This window comes from Nerophis ophidion, linkage group LG04 (genome assembly GCF_033978795.1).
Source record: "Nerophis ophidion isolate RoL-2023_Sa linkage group LG04, RoL_Noph_v1.0, whole genome shotgun sequence".
Lineage (NCBI taxonomy): Eukaryota > Metazoa > Chordata > Actinopteri > Syngnathiformes > Syngnathidae > Nerophis > Nerophis ophidion.
In genome coordinates, this window is record NC_084614.1 from 12,230,740 (window position 1) to 12,253,499 (window position 22,760).

At 37.7% G+C, this 22,760-nt stretch overlaps 1 protein-coding gene across 2 annotated transcripts in view; it reads right to left on the bottom strand.

Annotated features, from left to right (window-relative positions):
• Positions 1–383: 383 nt before the first annotated feature.
• Positions 384–22,760, bottom strand: part of LOC133550916 (kinase suppressor of Ras 1-like) — a 79,675-nt gene continuing 57,298 nt past the window's right edge. The window contains exons 3-21 of one of the 2 annotated variants that reach the window (XM_061897066.1): positions 21,809–21,952; positions 21,233–21,722; positions 19,288–19,469; positions 17,902–17,971; positions 17,733–17,816; positions 16,305–16,366; positions 16,123–16,232; positions 12,466–12,634; positions 12,158–12,199; positions 11,564–11,612; positions 11,415–11,478; positions 10,719–11,009; positions 8,416–8,612; positions 8,225–8,321; positions 7,036–7,169; positions 6,757–6,888; positions 5,304–5,439; positions 5,094–5,227; positions 384–2,435 (exon numbers count right to left, since the gene is read on the bottom strand). In XM_061897066.1, the coding sequence (XP_061753050.1) occupies positions 2,429–2,435; positions 5,094–5,227; positions 5,304–5,439; positions 6,757–6,888; positions 7,036–7,169; positions 8,225–8,321; positions 8,416–8,612; positions 10,719–11,009; positions 11,415–11,478; positions 11,564–11,612; positions 12,158–12,199; positions 12,466–12,634; positions 16,123–16,232; positions 16,305–16,366; positions 17,733–17,816; positions 17,902–17,971; positions 19,288–19,469; positions 21,233–21,722; positions 21,809–21,952 (2,594 nt within the window). In that variant the 3' untranslated portion in view covers positions 384–2,428. The remainder of the gene's footprint in view (positions 2,436–5,093; positions 5,228–5,303; positions 5,440–6,756; positions 6,889–7,035; positions 7,170–8,224; positions 8,322–8,415; positions 8,613–10,718; positions 11,010–11,414; positions 11,479–11,563; positions 11,613–12,157; positions 12,200–12,465; positions 12,635–16,122; positions 16,233–16,304; positions 16,367–17,732; positions 17,817–17,901; positions 17,972–19,287; positions 19,470–21,232; positions 21,723–21,808; positions 21,953–22,760) is intronic. The other variant, XM_061897067.1, reaches the window with a different exon arrangement.

Below are 22,760 nucleotides of genomic sequence, written 5' to 3' on the forward strand. Positions count from 1 at the left end.
CACACACACACACACACACACACACACACACACACACACACACACACATATATATATATATATATATATATATATATACATATACACACACACCTATTGTGTTAAGTTTGTGAACTCTTGGTTATTTTCCCTCACTCTTTTAAGAGTGCGCTTTTTGTTGTTATTTCTTTTCTGCGTTGGGGTCCTACTCCAAAAGCCGATAGTGACACAAGCAATAAATAATATTTTTCCAGTGTTCAAAGTAGCTTAAATTCATCTTTTAAAAATTGTATTCATTAAATTTGCAATCAAAAATGAACGTGCTAATTGTATTTGGCAGTGATTGAATGCATTTATACATTGGATTTAGTGGACTTGCACCCAAAAACTGCACTCTTTTAATCTTTTACATGACAAGCGTTCATTTTATTGTCTTCCATGGATGAAAACAGAACTTGTGTGTGCGGTCTTTACATGCAATACAAAAATATGCATTTGTACAACATAAAAAAAATGTATTGGCCCATTTAAGAAAAAAAAAAGAAAAAAAGAAAAAAATCGTACAGCCTTTATACATGACAAAAATATAAATATATATACATCTGTATCAGCCGTAGCGGGACGTATCCAAAATAAATGTGGTGATGCATTTTACATATAAAATGTTCATACAAATATTTGAAGAGTCATAAATTGCTGTACATTAAATACGTTATTTACAGTACTTACCATAGCAAACACAAAACTGACAGTGTATTCCAACATGTCATTCAGCCGCACACTTATACACAACACACACCCGAGTGAAGCAAACAATCACAAAGGAAAAACACACACACAAGAGGTAACGTTTAGGAACATAGAGGACACTTTTGTGCTGAGGTCCTGAATTTCTTTTCTTTTTTTCAGCTGCTGTTAAAAAAACTTAAGGTGCACTTGACAGAGTGGAACCAATTGACCATAAATAAGGATTATTAAAATAGTATGTTTACTTAATGGGAGGATGCTGAATAGAGATGGAAAACATTTCATAAAATAAGAAAGAAAAAAAAACACCAAAACCACTGCAATGGTTGATTCACATAACTACCCCCCACCCACACACACACAAAACAATATTAAAATTTAATTTTAAATATGTGCCAGAAAAGGCCAGCTGGACTGAATTATCCCAAATATGTATAATTTTAATTTAAATGATACAATGTACATCACTTTGAAAAATGCTGTAATGTTCAGTTCACCGAAAATAGTGTTTTTTGGTTCACTAAATCACCCCCACAAAATGTTTAAAAAAAAAAAAAAAAATCATGACGAAAAGTAGAGAAATGGTTGCTACACAATATTTAATTTTTTTTAATCTATAATTTATTTAAAACTTTTTAAAAAAGCTATTTTTTAATGCCAGAAAAAGCTGAAACGGTTGTTCACAAAATTACCAAAACATTTTTAAAATACATGTAAAAATGCCCCAAAAATGTTGGGTTTCGATGAATCAAGAAATAAATTACATAGGACACAAAAAATGTTGATTCACTAAATTATCCCCCAAAAAAACAATAGAATAATAGAAAATCAAAAAAATTCATAGTTAAAACTGCCTCTGTCGCTAAATTATCACAAAAAACAGCATAAAACAAATGTTTAAAAATAAAAAATACAAAACACCCGCTTTGCTAAATTAAATATCTTTTTTTAAAAACATTGAAAAAAACAAAAACGATAACTACAAATACATTTTAAAATGCTTGCTTCCTTAAATAATCAGGAAAAAAAAATATATATATATCCCCAAAAAAAACATTTTTAAAAAGCAAGAATGTGCCATCTTGGTTGGTTCACTAATTTACCCACGTTCCAAAAATAATAACATCCCTTTAAATTCCAGAAAACAGTAGATATGCCAAACCAAATATCTCTGAGGAGCTTGTTTGAAATCCTGCTGACAAAGTGCATACTGCGTGTGCGTGTGCACGCAGCTCAACATTGTCACGCATCACATGCAATCAGTGTTCAACGTGGAGTCTAATGAAGTGAGCCCACGTCACGCAAGCAACCTCCCTCATGGCTGCCAAACCTTCAGGGGGGTCAACTAAAGGTTGCTGTGTGTGCATTCCATGTCCTGCAGTGTGTGTGTGTGTGTGTGTTTGCAAAGGGAAGGACTCGGTGAGTAGAGGTGGTGAGCACGCACACACACACAAAAAAACAAACAAACGAACACACAGAATCATTCAAAAGCCTCAAAGTTAAGAACTGAAAGGCCAAAACAAAGAAGGGAGGAAAAATAAGAGACAACTTTGCAGGCCAGAGGTGCGCATGTCAGGAAGGAGACAAGAAGAAGTGGAAGCAGAGAGTCGGAGGCAATGCTTTGAACAATCCTGCGGGCGTTAAATATTCAGGAGCATGCAAGGCAGTCCCAGGCTTTGTGTTGCATTGCTTAAGTGTGCTGCTACAACCTGCAGGGTGACACAACACACAAGACAAGACAGCAAAAAGGAAAAGGCCATCATTAATAAAGCTGTTAGTGGTTGTGTTCAAAAGACACATTAGGAGGGGAGTTATTATTGTAAACACCACATTGCATGAAGAGGAACGATTCTTGGGTTATTACACCATGCAAACAACTATTTCTCCTTACAAACATTCCTCTGATTTTTTGCTTAAAAAGTAAAAAGTTCATTCCAATGTAAAAACATCCCAATAGAAATAGTCAATAGTATTTTAGATGATCTCCTAACTCAGGGGTAGGGAACCTATGGCTCTAGAGCCAGATGTGGCTCTTTTGACGTCTGCATCTGGCTCTCAGACAAATCTTAGCCGACATTGCTTAACACAATAAGTAATGATAATAATCACAGTGTTAAAAATAACGTTCAGAATATAAAACATTCTCATGCATCTTAATCCATCAATCAGTTTTCTTCCGCACCTGTTCATTAATGGTAAGAATTATTTTATGTATTATTAGTTAACTTCAGAATAACAATGTTATTAATAATAAAAAGAGACTTATCATACTCTAAAAATGTTGGTCTTACTTAAAAATGCACACATATAGTTTTATTCAGTGTTGGAAAAAATTGTACGACTCTCACGGAAATTAATTTTAAAATATTTGGCTTTCATGGCTCTCTCAGCCAAAAAGGTTCCCGACCCCTGTCCTAACTATTTGACTGCAACACATGTTTACGTTGTGCTAAATGATGATGAAAACAGCATGTAGTGTTCACTTACTCATCATCATTAACTGTACTGTGGGATTATTTCTATCTGAATTCAAGTGATGTTTTAGTTGGTGAATTGTATAGGTTAATACCTCCTGATAAAATATCATTAACGAGTGAGACCATGGTAACTTTTAGCCCAACCTGGATCATTCTTATCAATTATTTTAAAATTTGAAACATGTTTTAAGAAAGGTGATGAATACATTTGGACAAGGAATTGTTTCCCAATTTAAATGTCCTTTTAGTAGAGTGAGCCTAGTATTAGAGAATATTCTTCCCCAGTACGAGTACAATGCCAATTAGCAACAAATTACTGGCTAATATTTGCAAGGAATAGTTACAGTAATTTACTGTGAAATATCTTTATCGCAATTTACTGTAACTGCAGATCTGGGTTTTTTATAGTTAATTACAATAAAAATCCAAATACATGCTATAATTTCACAGCACCCCCGCAACCCCGGTAGAAAATGGATGGATGGAACTTCACAATTGTAATTTTACAGTTAATTCACCGTTTCAATGCAGAATGAGTGCCTTGTTGTTCGTAAGTCACAGTAAATATGTACTTTTACATTTACTGTGACTTAGGAACATAAAGCAATCATTAGCCAGTAACTTACTGGGTAGGGATGCTCGGTATCAGTACTCAACGTTACCAATTTTCACTCATTTTGTGTGTTCGAGTGGTAATAGATGTTTATTTGTTTAGTAACAAAATCTAACAAGTTTTCATTTAAAATGTAACACTGAGCTGATTATTTTGTTATGAGACATGCATCTGGCGATAGGCTGATTGGCAACACTAAATTGGTGTGTGAATGTTGTCTGTGTTGGCCCTGCGATGAGGTGGTGACTTGTCCAGGTTGTACCCTGCCCGAATGCAGCTGGGATAGGCTTTAGCCCCTCCCTGCCTCCCAACAAGAGAAACAAGCGGTAGAAAAGTAAGGATGGATGGATGTTACATTTTGTTTGCCTCCACCTCTGAGTCTCATTTGCAAATATCCGTTCCCTTCAGTTTGTCCAAAGTGTGTTGCCGTAGTCAGGAAGTATTCTTTGGCGTAAAGTTAATTGTCAGTCTTGTCTTATGTTGCACCCTACAAAGTGTTTGTACTATAAGTACTGTGTTATTATGCACCAGCTGATTTATTGTAACATGCATTTTAGTTGTAGTTTTGACTACCAAATTGGTGGTGTTGAAGTTGCCGTGTAAAATTGCAAATGCTAATCAGTAGCCTGTATATGGAATATGCAATCCAAATTAGCATCGAGTTAGTGCATTTTTGAAAAGTGAAGCCTTACTTTTTATCAGGCATACTTGCTCTGTCGGCATAGAAAATTACAACATAACCAAAAGTTATGTTGAAGTTGCTTGTTTGCACGCCAAGTGCTTGAGCAGAAAGTCAAGTGCAAAGCAAGTTTTAAAAAATTGTGTCGTTTGATTGGATGTAACTCGGACCTCGGTAGTGTTGACGGAATTTGGCTGGAGCTTATGAAAGTACCAATTTTGGAATACAGCTAATGATCGTGTCATACTTAGGTTGTAGAGTTTTGGAAATGCAAATCAACTTTTTCCTGAATCGAGTTACTGTTACTTACACACAAATACGTACACACACACACACTAGTGACCTGGAGAGATGCACTTAAAAACAAGCTATTCACCAAGGATAAATTAATTTTAAGTGCATACAGTATTACTTTCTCTTTCTCTGCTAGTGAGTGTTCAGACAGATGTGAGGTGTGTGGTGTCATGAAAGGACTTCTATCAAAACAGCTAAACTGTAATTTGGACTAATTAATCATTCTCAAGACTGAGCCAGTGCACCATAAAAAAAATCAGCAGATCTTTATTTCCACATGTCCATATCCTTGGAAGATACCTACTCCGCAGACTTCCAGAAGTGCCCGGGGTGAGACAGCCTTCGGTTGAGCTTGGGCAACTTTTCCAGCATTTCGGCCAGCTGCGTGAAAGTGGGCCGGTCACGCAGCTCGTACGCCCAGCAGGCCGAGAGGATCTCCTGAGACACAGTGTGGGTCAGCGCGCCTGGCAGAGCATGCTAACATTTTGTGGGAAATTTCAGGTGTCGCACTCACAGTGACTTCTTTCCCCAGGCTGATCTCTGCCAGGATCTTTTTGATACCTTCTCCACTCCCAACCTGCCATATGGTTGCTTCCACAGGCTGGTTGGTGATTGGCCAGTCCCTTGCTTGGAGCTCGTACCAAATTGTGCTGTAAAAAATCAAAGTGGGGAGGAGCGTAAAGGACCCAAATTTTACTTACAAGTTTTTTTTATGTATGTCTTGTTACTGAAGCTAATCTAGCAGTCATTTCCCATATTATCAATCAGGTTTTTAAGTAATTTGTAGATCACTAATTGTACTTGGAACACCAAACTCGATACACCGCCCTGTCTTGGTGTGACGTCATCTAGAACTGGAGATCATTTCCCTCATAAACAGTGTGGAAAAAGGCATGTATTGTATTTTTCGTACTTTAAGACGCTACATTTTCAACAAGGTTTAAACCCTGCAGTTTATACAAAGGTGAGTGCTAATCCATGGATTTTTCTTCGTTAACGACCATAATGTTTTGTTAACAGCAGACTTATGTAGTAGTCACACCAACACTTACACTAAGAAGGTGTTACTGTTTGTGCTATGGCGCCACCTTTTGGACAAGTTCGCTCACTGTAGGTGCTGCAGGTTGAATGTCGACACGACAGAATTTCCTTCAGTTTTTGTGCCTTGAACTGGAAGTATAAATGCTCTTCAGTCATCCATAGCCTTTATACTCATTTGGTTTTTTCATTCATCACTCCAAGCAACATTTCTAAGTTTACAGTATAACTAAAACAATACATACTTTCTGAACTCTACATGCTAGTGTAATGTAATCAAACTAGTGTCGTTAGTATTAGCTAATATACTAACACGTTTACAAGTGTTTGTGTTAGTATTATTAACTTACAATAGTATCCTTTTTGTGTTGTTTCAGTACCACAAATTCCGCAGTAAATTCACGAAAACGTCACCGCTGAGTTATGGAGTCTGTTTAGCTGATTAGAGAGCTATCTTCCGCCGCTCGAGGGTCCATGACGAGGACTTCTGTTTTGTTCGATCCGCATTTTACAGACAGTGTAAACAATTAATGTATGTAAATAAACATTAACAAAATCCTTCGGTGTAAATATCTCATTTCACAAAGTATATATCTGCGACTTATTGTCCGAGTCAGCTAATATATGGAAACATTTTTTCTTCTAAAATGTTGTGGATGCGACTTACATATTGGTGCGCTTTATAGTCTGGAAAATAGGATAAAACTATTATTTTCATTGCTTGATTGAATGTTTTTTGTCGCCCTGGTCCACGATTTCTTCAAAACTGATGCAGACCCGCTCACCTTTCGGAAGAGTGGGGGTTCTGAAAATTTGCCATAAAACCTATAGACATAATTTTCAGGTCCAGACCTAATAAAAATAATGTTGCACCTTGTAAGCATGAGTGGGACTGCTGGTGTCGTAAAGGTGCATTGAAGTGAACGTACCCAAAGGCATACACGTCTGCTGCGTTGGAGAAAGGAAGTCGGTCCTCATTGTTACCGGGGCTCATTTTGCGCACAATTTCTGGCGCCAAGTAACAAATCCAGCCATGTGGAAGTTTTAGTTGATTCTCCCGCCTGTAAAGAATTTATACAAAATATAGATTTGGTGTGTTTAAAAGAGGGCATGAATAATAGATATTGAAATTTTACACAGTCTCCATTTGCAAGGCTGATAACTGACTGATGGTATCAATCACACTTTAAAAGTGAGGCACTTCTCACCTTCCTTCCTGAACAACTCCAGAGATCCCAAAAAGACCAAAATCAGTGATCACAACCTTGTTGGTATCGTGAAACACGTTCTTTGACTTCAAGTCTTTGTGGACGATGCCTTTAGCGTGCAGGTATCCCATGCCCTAAATAGGGACACAGACATTCACAGTTGCATCATCTCAGCTACTAAATGCCTTTAATATAAAAACTCAAATATAACCAAAAATCAAATATTTATAATAAAGACCTGACATTAATGTTGATTAAAAAAATATATTTTTGACTAATACAATCAGTAGGAGGGTCTCACATAGGGTGCCATTGAAGCCACTGAACAAGATAAACTGACTTGCCTAACTGCTGAAAACAAGTAAAATATATTTGTTTCCATTACAGTGCCATTACTTAAGATAAACAAATAAGTCTAATATGGAAAACATACAATATGAACATAGTAATAAATTTTAGGGGTGTTCTGATCTAATGTTGATAACAGTCCAATGTGAGCAAAACAAAACAAGGTATCAGATATCGGTCTGGATCTAAAACATTTGCTACAAGAATTCTGATAAAAGCATTATGTTTCGTTACAGCTAACGTATCTTCTTGCTAGCTTAGTAGGCAGACAACCTGTCTCCATTTGAGAGTCATTTAAGAGTCTTTATTTCATAACACTGTAAAACTGATCATATAGAAATAAAGTATGTCAATATAACTAACATGAGATATAAAACAACTTCTCTGCGACATTCAAATATAAAAGAAAGGCATTTAAACAAATGCACTAGCTTGATGCTAATTTACATTGGACCTGCAATACATGTTAATTTACATGCCGATTTTAACACCTGCGAATTTGGCAATCAAAACTGCTAAGATGCAAACAAACAGCTGGTGCGTAATAAGCTGATGTGCCCTGTTTAATATTCCACACTGCAAAATACAGCACAATAAGTAAAAAGTATGTATTATTTGTGCAGATAGACTGATGTTGGTATTGGCCAATAGTCAAGGCAACAATATTGGTGTTCTATTGAAATTGAAAATGTTTATCGTACACGTACACTAATAAATATGCTGTTATTCAAGAAAATAAATAAATTCACCTAGAATTTTATTTTGTCTTTCTTTTTTGCAGCAATAAATGCTCAGCGTGAGTGCTCATGTGCTGACTGTTAAATGCAAAAAAATACTCTACCTTTACAATTTCCTGGGCAATTTGTCTGGTCTTGTTGATATCCAAAGTGTTCTTAGTATCTCTCACGACAGAATACAGCGTCCTCCCTTTACAGAAACTTGGAGTAGACAACAAAAGACACACGATAAATGATCCCATGTAACTCTGGAATCACTTTAATGTCGCCGTACGTACGAGACCCCGGGTCTCACCTGGTGATGATGGCTAAGTGGGGCGGGGCCATGCAGGCCCCCATGAAAAGCACCACGTTTTCGTGTCTCGTCTGCCTGTAATTCATCACTTCCTTTTTAAAGAGCTTCAGGTGGTCCTGATTGTTCCCGTCAATCTCCAGAAGTCGGATGGCCACCTCGCCGTGCCACCGACCTTTGTGCACCTTGCCCCATCGGCCCTAGGTGAACAAACATCTCCATCAAAATCATCTTTTCAGATGAAAATACGGTACATACACTCATCTGACACTGCATTAAGCACACATGGAGAATCATGCTCAGTCATACTGAGGCTGAGAGGTTGTCATTCATATATTAAATTATAGTGGCCGACTTGGAATACATTTGGGCTGCCACAAATAGAATTAGCACTACCTGTTAGGTGGCGGTATGCATCGTAACTCAAGTGTTGGTTATCAAAATTCATGCGGTCGTTATATGCTGTGGTAGCAGGGCAGGGCACTTTCACAAGCGCATTACCACGGCAGTGAAAGACGAGGCGTGGAAGTGTGTGAGCACTTTCACAAACGTGCAGCCCAGATTTCAACTAGTGAGAGTCATAATTAGCAATAAAGTCGTCCCTACCTACATCGCGGTAAAATATTGCTGCTTTACCACAAGGTCTTCGCAGGTTTCTACAAGTCAAATGTAAGACTTTTCAAGACTTTTTGAACACTAAAGAAGATATAATTTAAGACCAATTGATACCCATACGGACACAAACTACATTGGAAAACAAAATGGTTAAACTAATTAAACACAACATAAGACTAATTTTAAAAAATATTAGCAAACATAGCCATTTTTCAGATTTGCTATAGAACTGTTTTCTTTCAAAAGGTGCAGTGTGCTTCATATCAAGTGTTTTTATGTAACAACAAACAAAACGCCAACAATGGTATAGTAAAGCACAACAATATATTGTCTGGGAAACGGACTCTTAGCAACTCTTAGCAACTCTGCAAAAGCTAAATGGTTAAATTTTGCAGTGCTTTTGCAGCTGTCAGAATTGAGCAAACAGATAAAAACATCTACAGTTTTACTACTGTATCTGCACAAAGTTGTGAAAAACAGAGTGCCGATATTCATTTGCAGTTCAAGTTCTTTAAACATCAGTAGTATACGTCAGCAAACATCTAGACAAGGTTTGAAGTTATTTTTTTAACATTGAATTTGAGGAAACGTCAAACAAGTGGCAACATAATGTTTAATGTGGTGCTAATGTTGCAATTAATTTAGCACCAAACAACATCAGGGGATATCACAAACACCTTCAATACATGTTTCTAATGCTGCGGAGGAGCATCAACATTTGCATTTCAAAATATGGGACATTTCCTGGGAAAATTGGTATAAATATGGGATTACTCTACATCACAACAATTTGCCATCTACTCCATTCTACTCACATTTATATCAGTTTATGGATTTAATACATTATAAGGTTTCCTCGTATGGAACCGTGAAATATTTCTGCAGTGAAAAAAAAGGCAACCGTTCACAAGCAGGGCAAACGGGTTGGTGCCTAAACAATGTTTATAGCTATCTATTTGACTAATTATTTATTATTGCAAATACTAAATACTGGTATCATATGTGTATATATTGTGTCTGCTGATGTACTTCGGTTGTCGTTGTAAAAAAATAATAAATAAAACAATCTGATACGATGTATATCAAAATGCCAAATATTCGCGCCGATAATCGGTCAATCTCTAATAAAAACATTTAAATAGAAGGTTGAGGTTGAAGGTTTTGTATGCTCTAACTATGAAAATATTAAATTTAATGAAATAATCTTATACTTCCCGGAAATGTGTTTATTATCACGGGCATTCCCGGTACGATTTAACCGCAGTTAACGAGGGACGACTGTAGTGATAAGAAGCCAGAGCCTTTTTTATGGGCCCAGGGAACATCGTAAAAATGAAAAATAAAAAAAACATACTTAAAAAAAATAATACAAAAGGTTAAAAAAACAAACTACAGGGCATAATGTAACGATAACTTAAAATGTTGATAATAAAAATGACACAATGATTGGTCTGTTAAATGATTTTTCTGCCATTTGAAAAAATGTGTGTCGTAACCAATTAAGCAAATAAGGTGATTGCAACATCTAGAATCCTGCTGCCCCACCTTATGTATCTCAATAAATACAACATGACAATTTGATATAAGCGTAGACCCCATAATAATTAACATATTCCTCTCTGACTGTGTTCCATGATGTGGTTATGTGAGTGTTGCTGTGGCTATTGATTGTATGAAGTGTGTATCCTCACCTTCCCTATGAGTTCTCCAACGTCCAGCTGCTCAAAGGGGATGTCCCACTCCTGCAGGTATACACTGGTCTGGCTGGCTATGCGGGAAATGGGGACCTTCCACTGATTCCCTCGAGGGCAGGGCAGATCGTCCAGCTTGTCACCTTCGCACTCACTATCAGAGCCCATGTTCATCCGCATCTCGTCCTCGTTCTCATCATCCTCTTCATCATCGTTCTCCTCCTCGTCATCCTCATTGTCCTCTTCAAGCTCAGGGTCTTCTTCTTCCACCTCAATGTCCTCCTCGTCTTCCTAGAAGAGGATCACAAATTAGTACTGGTATTGGAGTTAAAAGCACAGTAATATTCAGACAAATGTTTCTCATTCGCCCCACTATTTTTTTTAATGACAGTAAAATGATGATTTTTACCGACCATTCCTTTTCTGATTGTAAATTTTATGTCATTTCAAGATGCATTTTTTTTGTTAAGTATACAAACAATTATAATACAAACAACAAGTAAATTAAAAAACTAAATATGTTTTTAATTATTTATTTTATTTTTTTGTTGATAGAATGTAAATTCTAATGCATTGTAATGATTTTAAGTCATGGAAAGGAGCCACATTTGCAAAGTGGGTCCTGAGCTAAAATATGAAAAAATGTAGGATCGCTTCATATCATCACTATATCAATATTAGGATGTCATACTCTACCTCTTCATCTTCATCTTCAATCAGCTCATCATGTATGTCATCCACTGATTGTTCAATCTCACTACTGCGATAAACACAATTTGCATTAGAAAGAGAAGTGAAACAAAAAGTATGATAATATAAATGAGACAGGAATAGAAAAGTTTTACACTGTGTCTTGGAGAACATCCGGGTGTAAAGTAACAGGACTGGAAACATCTGTGAAAAAATTGGAGAAATAATAAATACACTACTTCATTTTAATCTATAATGCAGTTATTCCCAACCTTTATTGAGCCTCTAGAAAAAAATTCAAAGATCATTTACTGTAGTTGTTCTGCATGTCAGTATTTTTAGCTGCACAAAAATGCATTTATTGAAAATAAATACACATTTTTAAAAATGTGATCATTAACAGTGGCACAGTGGTTGGAAATCACTGCTCTCCTGAACTCTTGTCATTTAAAAAACATACTAACACAAAAACAAATAACAATAATAAAATACAAAAACTACATTGAAAAACTTAAAAAGACTGCCCATTTCCAAAACCCTAAGTTGAACAAAACATGCATTTTGCCACTACCGCCAGCAGATGGCAATACAGTATTAAGCATGCAATGGTGGGGTGAGCACACAGACTTGAGACACTGCTAAACGCCCAAGAGAAAACTTGCAGAGGACAGGAGGAGCTGCAGGGCATGTAGGACTTGTACAAAGCAATGATGAGATGTAACAATGCAGTGTGACATGTCGGGACTCACCAGGAAAGACAAACTGCTGTCTATGCTGAAAGTAGCAGGCGGCTTTTGTTAAAAAGAGAGAGAGAGAGAGAAAGAGATGGGATAGGCCGGCAAGCATGGTTGAGGGGAGAGGCTCTTGGTTAAAGACATTTTTTTAAAGAAAAAATACGTAAATCATTGTTCAGTGTTATTTCTACATACAACTTTATTCAATATAGGGGAAAAATCAGTATAATAATACTGCATTCTTGCATGCACATTGGACTTACTATAGTATACATAAGTGTTATGTTAGTTTCCTTTTTGTAAGCTGCCATTGTGTGAGTCACCTGGGAAGTTGAAGCGACTGTCCCGATGACCTTTGGGGGATGGGTTGGGCGGCGGTGTGGCGCTCGGAGGATTACTCTGTTGAAAGGGTGCTGGTGAGGAGGGCGTGGACGAGGTAGTGGAGGACGGGTTGCTGCTAGAGTCCAGCTGGTTGAGGACAGGAGGGTGATCCTGCTGACACAAGCGACACTTGAAGGTCTCCTATGATACATTTTGCCTATTCTGACTTATAAATGGGTTATACTTGTACAGCGCTTTTCTACCTTTTTTTAAGGAACTCAAAGCGCTTTCACACTATTTCCACATTCACCCATTCACACACTCATACACTGATGGCGGGAGCTGCCATGCAAGGCGCTAACCAGGACCCATTAGGAGCAAGGGTGAAGTGTCCTGCTCAAGGACACATCGGACGTGACTTCAATCAATCATCCATCCATTTTCTACCACTTATTCCCTTTTGGGGGCGCGGGGGGCACTGGTGCCTATCTCAGCTACAATCGGGCGGAAGGCGGGGTACACCCTGGACAAGTCGCCACCTCATCGCAGGGCCAACACTGATAGACAGACAACATTCACACTCACATTCACACACTAGGGCCAATTTAGTTTTGCCAATCAACCTATCCCCAGGTGCATGTCTTCAATCATTCAATCAATGTTTTTTTATATAGCCCTAAATTACAAGTGTCTCAAAAGGCTGCACAAGCCACAACGATGTTCGCGGTACAGAGCCCGCATAAGGGCAAGGAAAAACACACCCCAGTGGGACGTCGGTGACGGTGACTATGAGAAACCTTGGAGAGGACCCCCCCCCCCCCTCTGGGGGAGACCAAAAGCAATGGATGTCGAGCGGGTCTAACATGATATTGTGAAAGTCCAGTCCGTAATGGATCCAACTTAACAGTGAGAGTCCAGTCCATAGTGGACCCAATAGAGTAGCGAGAGTCCTCGCTTCTACCATCCAAGTCCAGAGACTTGGATGGTAGAAGGTGGGGATTGAACCAAGAAGCCTCAGGTTGCTGGCACAGCCACTCTCCGAACTGCACCACGCCCGAACATTAATTAGCTATACCTGAGGACTTCAGGCTATGGGTACACGCTAAAAGTAAGATAAAGTATTATTTCCATATAATCTTAGCGTGAGCATAATAAAACCAATGTGTTACATAACGTACCACTGTTTGTCACACACACTAGGAATTAAATATATATATATATATATATATATATATATATATATATATATATATATATATATATATATATATATATATATAATAAATAACATAATATAAAATAAATAAATAAATAAATTATTAATAAATATATTAAAATAAATTAATAAATTAATTTAAATTAAATTAATTAAAATGTTAATAAATTATTCTCTGCATTTGACACATCCATAAACGCTGCTAAAATCTATTTAACGTTCATGAATATTATTTTTCATTATGTTTGGAAAAAAATTGTGGCGATGACTTCAAGATATATCTTTAAACAGTGTACATTTTTAAAAGGAAAAGTATGACACTTTTGTAGAGGATGGGGCGTGCTTTCATTTGCAATCTGGGAACTTCTACAGCAGGGGTCACCATCGCGGTGCCTCCGGGCACCAGGTAGCCCGTAAGGACCAGATGAGTCGCCCCGCTGGCCTGCTCAAATAGCAGCACTTACCAGTGAGCTGCCTCTAGTTTTAAAATTGTATTTATTTACTAGCAAACTGGTCTCGCTTTGCTCAACATTTTTAATTCTGAGAAACAAAACTCAAATAGAATTTGAAAATCCAAGAAAATATTTTAAAGAATTGGTCTTCACTTGTTTAAATAAATTCATTTATTTTTTTACTTTGCTTCTTATAACTTTCAGTAAGACAATTTTAGAGAAAAAATTCAACCTTTTACCTTTTAAATTCCTTCCTCCTCTTTCCTGACAATTTAAATCAATGTTCAAGTAAATTTGTTTTTTTATTGTAAAGAATGATAAATACATTTTAATTTAATTCCTCATTTTAGCTTCTGTTTTTTCGACAAAGAATATTTGTGAAATGTTTCTTCAAACGTATTATGATTAAAATTCAAGAAAAGTTATTCTGGCAAATTTGAAAAATCTGTAGAATTAAATTTAAATCTTATTTCTAAGTCTTTTGAATTCATTTTAAAATTTTTGTTCTGGAAAATCTAGAAGAAATAATGATTTGTGTTTGTTAGAAATATACCTTGGTCCAATTTGTTATATATTCTAACAAAGTGCAGATTGGATTTTAACCTATTTAAAACAGGTCATAAAAAATATATATTTATTGTGAGAAATCCTTAAGATGATCAGTGTTTCCACAGAGATAAATATCATTAATTATTAATAATAACATAGAGTTCAAGGTAAATTGAGAAAATTGGCTATTTCTGGCAATTTATTTAAGTGTGTATCAAACTGGTAGCCCTTTGCATTAATCAGTACCCAAAAAGTAGTTCTTGGTTTCAAAAAGGTTGGTGACCCCTGTTCTACAGAAACCTCCTGCAGACGCAATCAAGAAAACTGGTTATTTAAGTGACAGTGGCGCATAATTTACACTAAAGCATATCCCATACAAATTAACTAGATCAGTGGTTTTCAAACTTTTTTCCACCAAGTACAACCTCAGAAATCACTTGGCTTTCCAAGTACCACCATAATGACCAGCATTAAAATACAGTAGCATAGCAGGCCTAAATTCTCATAAAAATAAAGCAGAGTATGCAGGTATTTTTGTATTTTTGGCCACTGTATGATTACACACAGTTTGAGTGTGTTTGTAGAAAAATAAAACACTGTTCTCACAGAATAATAAATCAAATAAAATTGATTGAAATTGGAGGCTGCTAAAGGGCGGACGTAAGCAGATAAAGTGGAGAACATTTGGTTCCCATGCATGTTGAGCGATAGAAATGGTGGCACAAGACAGTTCTGTTTGTGTCTTAACTGTTCATTTTGGTGTAGACTACAACCGAGAGTAGTCAGATTGTAACGACTTCCATTGAACGCTGATAAACCTTCAAACACGGCTCAAGCCGTGTCAATACAATATATAATTAAGTGATTATTTGAAACACCACTGGACGGAGCCTGTGGATCACTAGAGGTATAAGTACCACCGTTTGATAATTACTGATCTTGACCACAAGGAAGTGTTTTATATGTAAATCATCATAGGGCTTTTTAACTCAGTCAAAGGATCGCATTGTGTTAACGGGGAACATTAATTTAATAGTATATTTTATTGTACAAACAATTAAAAACAATTACAAACAAGCATGTTTGTAAAAACAAACATGCTGTTGAATTAATTGTTAAGTCTGGATAGCTACAACTCTTGCATCCAATCTGGTCAGATTGTGCTGGTACTCAACGACCATAAGTGTGCCTTTATCGAATGTTCACAAAGCAGTGGGAGAAGCTGGAAAGACGTCAGATGGCAAAAATCACCTGCAGAACTATTTGACTTTCACACTAAAGCAAACAGATCTGGAAAAGTCAGACACAGAAGACATCTGTGCCAAAATGTTCTGAATGTTGACACATACAAACACTTAAGTGCCAGACAAGAGACTCATCTGGCACCTCCGTGCCTCACCGATTGAGCAAGATACAATGTTTGAAAAGAGCCACATTTCTACCTTTTTGGTAAGGGCCTTCGGTAGGGTGCCAAACTGTGGTGCTTCAGAGGGTCGGTCTACTGGGTTGTTTATATCAGACGGCACGGATTCTGTCCTTCGAATTTTGGCGACTGCAAAAGAAAATGGAGACACCATTGCTGATGTGTTTCATTGTATCAGCCACAATACAAAAATTCTCTTACTTGGAAGAAAAGAGATTCTGCAGGATGGGGCTTCCTTTGTGCATTTGTTGTGACACTTTAATCTGCACACAAATAATAAACTCTGGTATTGTATATACGTACCAAGATGATGTAGATCAGGGGTCCACAACCCGCGGCTCCGGAGCCGCATGCAGCTCTTTGATCACTCTAATGTGGCTCAGCTGCATAATTTCCGACCCCCCGATTATCCAGAGAGATTTCCGCAGTTTAATGCCTCTCTCGGAAATCAGCTGGTGCCAACATTCTCCGTTTTTCACCTAGTCGATAATGTAGAGGGCGTGCCCTGGTGGCAAAGCCTTTGCAGTCCTCTAAATCTTGTCGTCGCGCCCGCTTTCACACATTGCTATCTGCGTGCCAGCCAGTCACATGTAGTATGCAGCCTCTGTTGATACACAACAGTGACTGCAAGGAATAGTTAGTCAACAGGCATACAGGTTACACTGAGAGTTGTTATATAAAACAACTTTAATACTCTTACTAATATGCGCCACACTGTAAACCCACACCAAACAAGAATGACTAACACATTTCGGGAGAGCATCCGCATTGTAACACAACATAAACACAACAGAACACATACCCAGAATCCCATGCATCCGTAACTCTTCCCCAACCCCGCCCACCTCAACCGACGCACGGAGAGGATGAGGGGGGCGGGGGGGATTTGGTGCTAGCGGGGGTGTACAATGTAGTCCGGAAGAGTTAAGGATGCATGGGATTCTGGGTATTTGTTCTGTTGTGTTTATGTTGTGTTACAGTGAGGATGTTCTCCAGAAATGTGATTGTCATTCTTGTTTGGTGTGGGTTCACAGTGTGGCGCATATCAGTAAGAGTGTTAAAGTTTTTTATATCACAACTCTCAGTGTAACCTGTATGGCTGTTGAACAAGTATGCGTTGCTGTCGTCTAAGTGTGTCAATGGAAGCCACATATGACTCAAGGCTGGGCTGTGCTAGACATTTGCACATTTTGTAAAGGGCGGTAAAGGCAGCGCCTTCATAGCACGCCTGTATTAATGTTGAAGGGCGAAATTCAGCAGACATTCGCAAGAATAGTCGCTCTGAAATTTCGGGAGTGTCCCAGAAAATTTGGGAGGGTTGGCAAGTGTGATGTTGTCAAACAGCATTTATTTAAAGCTCGCGGGCCACATTAACATTAAATTTTCAAATTAAAGGTACGGGCCGCGAGTCTGAGACCCCTGGTTAATACATACCACAAAGCAAAAAAAAACCTCTGTATGTAGTGTTATTTCATTTTAAATTCCAAAAGAGTTTTGTGGCCCCCACTGTTTTCTTTATTTTGTGAAACGGGTCAAAATGGCTCTTTGGGTGGTAAAAGTTGCCGACCCCTGATGTAGATGATCACATCAGCCACAGCCAACCATAGAACTGGAAAGTCCTCAACTCACCGACAGTGTTTGCACTTAACCCCGAACATCATGTTCCTCTGGCACACCTGACATGTCTGCGAGAGCCAGGACTTGGTGGAAAATCTGCACAGTGAGACACAAACAATGAAGAACCCCTCATATATGTTTCTCCTTTAGATTATGCATGAAGTGAGGGTTTAAAGCTCACCGGTGTGTGACAGCAAGCCCGATGTCCCTCCTAACTGCTTGGGGAGAGCTACGGCGCACTGGCATGTTATCTAGATATAGTGGGGAAACAAGAATGGAACAAATATTTAATTTTGTCAGTAAGGGTGTTTGATCCGATATATTAGTCCAATATCAGCAAAATGACAGGTATCGGATGATATCGACTTGCATCTAAAAGCTCTGATACAAGCAGTCCTACAGCATGTTTACTTGTGTAAAACTCAACAGCCACTTAACATTTATGTAAATATCCTCCTAAAAGCACACAAGGTTAGTCTTTTCTTGTATTTTACTAAAGTAAACATGGTAGGCTACAGGCTAATAAGAGCTAGAAGTTACTGTACACAACAGCTAAGCATACAACAGCACACAAGCTAGACACACACAAAATGTGTCCTAAATAAAACAATATTGCAATCTAAAACACCAAATTTGTCAATATAAACATGTATCAGATATTTATAGTTGTAAATATTTTTTTGATGTTTTTGCATCAAATTTGGGCCTTGTCAGGAGGTAGTCAGATGATATTTTCAAATGTGACTGCAGTCAGAACAAAATGCGACTTGATTGTGACTTTTACGTCATCTATGGGTGAGTTACGTCATTCGTGTGTGCAAGAAAAGACGAAGCCCACCAGTTGAATTGGATATGTCAGCACAACCTCCGGTTTGGTGGCTGAATTTTTGGTGCATCACTTAGTCAATTGTGCAGAAATTATACGATGTATGTGATATATGGAGAAACAAAATACAAAAAAATACACATATATATATATATATATATATACATACATACATATAAAGATACATACATACATATACTGTATGTATATATATATATATATATATATATATATACTGTATGTATATATATACATATACATATATATATATATATATATGTACAGAGTTGTGATCAAAATTATTCAATAATTTTGATCACAACTGTGTATATATATATATATATATATATATATATATATATATATATATATATATATACACATATACATATACATATACATATATATATATATATACACGTATGTATAATTATTGACTCTTGCAATGCGAAAATGTGTTCATCACGGTCATGTCCGAAATCAATTGACAGCGGCGATAAACAAGGAACAACTGTACTATGATTCATGCTGATATTGTGTGGGATTAATATCCGTATAGGCCAGTTCTCAAGGCTCCAATATTAGTATCGTATCGAAAGTGAAAAGGTTGTATCGGGACAGCCCTAATTGTAAGTAGCTTATTGTATATTAGAGCACACAATGACAACCATTCACACTTATTTACCAGATCAGTGAGATAGAAACATGTGTATGTTTACACATGTACTGTGTGAGACGTACTCTTAATGAAGCTACGCTCCTCCAACAGGGTAGGTGTGCCAGGGAGGGTGTAAGGCGCAGTGGTTGCAGCTGGGAGGACTCCAGAGGTTCGTACAGGTAAAACAGGGTAGCGAGAGTGCATGTCATCATGCCCGTTCCCATTGACTTGCATATTCAGGAGCACTTTATTCTTTTTGACACATCTGAAAGCATGGAAAGCCAGCATTACACATTTGTCACATGTAAATCAATCAGTAAACAAAACCAATCTAGGATCTTCAAAAATACAAGTCATGTTTTGTCAGCTGGATTCAAGACACAGATGTGATTTTTAATGTATGTTTTGGTCATTCAATTTTATTTTCATAAATAGGACTTGATAAGCAAAAATATTTTTTTATTTATTTTAATTAGATTTTTTTGTTATCAAAATAAACATATTTTTATCTTAATTTTATATTTCATATACCAAAAATAAAATCACTCGTAGGCAGGAATGAAAAAACAGACCAAAAACAAATTTTGACACCAAAACTGGAAGGTGATCATTTAAGATTTAACTATAAACCGGCTAGTTAGGGAAAAAAAAGTGAGGTGTTGTATCGTTCGACAGAAAGATCATGGATCAATATATATTTGATGTATAAACGCAGGATACAACAGAAAACTGTTGTTCTTTTTTTTACTACAAGTCAGTGTTTAATGTTGTATTTAAATATCAACTTCTGGTTCCCGTGTGGTAATTAACTGTGGAGAAGAAAAAAAAAAAAAAAAAAGGTTTCTGGTGTACTTTTTTTTTATTTTGCTAATTGCTGATTTTCCTTTTTGTAAGTGAGATATAAAATATGTTTAGATCTAGTTATTGCCTTTTTATGCTAAATAAAATATTTTTTTGTTTCTCAATTGTATTTTAAAAATACATTGAAATAAGACTATCCGTTTTTGTTTTTCAATTCTCATTCTTAAAACAAAAATTTCATTACCAAAAACATACACTGGCTGATTTGCTATTCAACATTAAAACAAATCAACTCACAATCTCAACAATTTAACCTTCTTGGTAGAGTTCATGACTAAAAAGACAGAACATCCACTACACGGCTTGCACATGGTAGTGTTTAAAGCAGGTTACATAAGAAGGGTTACAGAGCGGCACGTTTGATTGGCTAAATAGGAATGGCACAGGACCGTCAGGATGACATCCCTCACAGCCAAACTAAAGTCCCAAAGACACACGTCTACATGCACGTACAAGTGCTCAAAGACGGAAGCAGACATACTGTACTATTATGTTATACTAAGATATGATAGTCAAGACCCTTTTCACAACCTCACAGATTGCTTTTGGTCATGTGGAGGTACGTTGGAAAGGTCAGCCTTGTTTATTTCAGAAAGCTAAACTTCTGCTAAGCAGGTGTGATATTATGGATAAACATGCTGCTTGTTTGTGCTTATGCATCCCATCAAAATAGACAGAAAGCGAGGAAAAGTTGTCGGTGACAAAGATTGATTGTATGTGTGTTTCTTGCCATCTACAAGCAGTCTGAAGATATACTTCCTGTTTGAACATGGCTCATAATATTTGGGAATCTGATGGGATCAACTCCAGTCAAACATTCAGAGTAAGGAGTGTACGTGTGTGTGCATGACAGAGAGAATATAAGTGTACTGAAGGGCAGACTAACCAAGTGCGAGGGCAGACATAAAGACAGGACAGATGCTTGACTTGGTGAAAAAAAGGCTGCATTGCAAACCCAAATTCAGGGATAACATACCAAAAGAACTGACTTATTAATGAAGCACAGTGTTGTCTACTGCTTTAGTTGCCCTTTTATTTCTGTTATCAATGGTGCACGACATTTATCAGTTCAGTTCAAATTAAGGTTGTCTTCAATTAAGGATTTTCATAGTCGACAATTCTTGTGTGTCCCCTGAGAACACTTTACATGATGAACTGAGCACCTACTTGTTGGTGAGTGGGTCTTCGATGCGGTTGCCCAACTGCGACTCGTGGCTTTTGCTGCGTGTGAGGGTGATGTTGGGGAGGAGTTGTAGCACTTTACGGGATGGAGGCGGAGGGGTGCAAGGAGGTTTCAGTCGGTGGCGCCGCTTTGAGGGTGGCGTTATAGGTGGGGTGGAAGTGTGTCCATGGAGCCGGGCTGAGCGTGCTAAGGACATGGGAAATGGATCCGTGAGGGGGCTTTCGCTGAGAAATTGTGGCATCTGCCCCTCGGGTGTGTGTACCGCCGACACAGAGCCCAGGTAGGGATGAGCAAAAGTAGCACAGGGTGTAGAGGGCGTTGAATGGATAGTGGATGGGCGAGCTAGAGGTGAGGGGCTGTGGGGCCGGAGTGGATTGCCCAGGCTTGATAGCTGGTCTGCAGACAGCAGAGAACCACTGTCCCTTCTGGTAGGCTCAGACAACCAAGCAGTGCTGTCTTCCTTCAGTTCGCCACCTAAAACAGAGATCAGAGGAATAAAGCAGCTGTCTCCAGCCAGTGAAAAACACTTTAAAACACAAAGAATTGTAATGAAGACCTACCAGATTCAGCAGCACTCTTTAGGCAGGAGAAGGCATCACTTAGTCGGGAACATTCTTCTGAAGTGAAGCCAAGCCTTTGCATTGTGTCCCTCACTTGAGCACCTGCCATCTGTAGTAAGGCATCCAGGGAAACCTTTGCTTCCACTACCTATACACGACACAAAAGCAAGCAAACATAATGATTTCAAAATATATCTAATAATAGCTGCATAAAGAACAATACATAATGTTTCATGATAAGGAAAACAGTTACTTACTTGCACACCTTACTAGAATAAATATAATGGACAACTTTTTGTTGTTTTTGTCACACCAAACAAACGAGAGATATGACCGGATACAATAATTTATGAATAAGAAGGAAATGAGAGCTTGTCCAGTGAGTTTAGGATGTTGTTTTTGGACATGGGAAGTGCGCAATTGCTTATCAGTCAGGTCAAAGCTGCGCTCCAAGAGGGCAAACAGTGACCGGGAAGCAAGGGCACCGTCCTTATGTGTACAGTGTAAGCAAAAGGAAGCACGCAAACAGTCAAAGAAACATGTAGAGAAAGAAACCTGATAAGTAAAAGAGGTAAGGCCACGAACACGCAACTTCTATCAATAATCAATCATTACTATAACTAAATCATCAATCATATTTATATATATATATATATATATATATATATATATATATATATATATATATATATATCTTGATTGGATTATCCAGAGAATAGTGCTCGATACCGTGGTAGAGCGCAATATGTATGTGTGGGAAAAATCACAAGACTACTTCATCTCTACAGAACTGTTTCATGAGGGGTTCCCTCAATCATCAGGAGATTTTAATGGAAGCATTCACATACAATGGTTTATATAGGGCACAGAGTGGGTGGGTACAGGCAGGCGTAGGGGCGTTGGAATTGGCTCATGTGTTACCTAGGAGGTGTTTCCGTCTGTGGCGGCATGT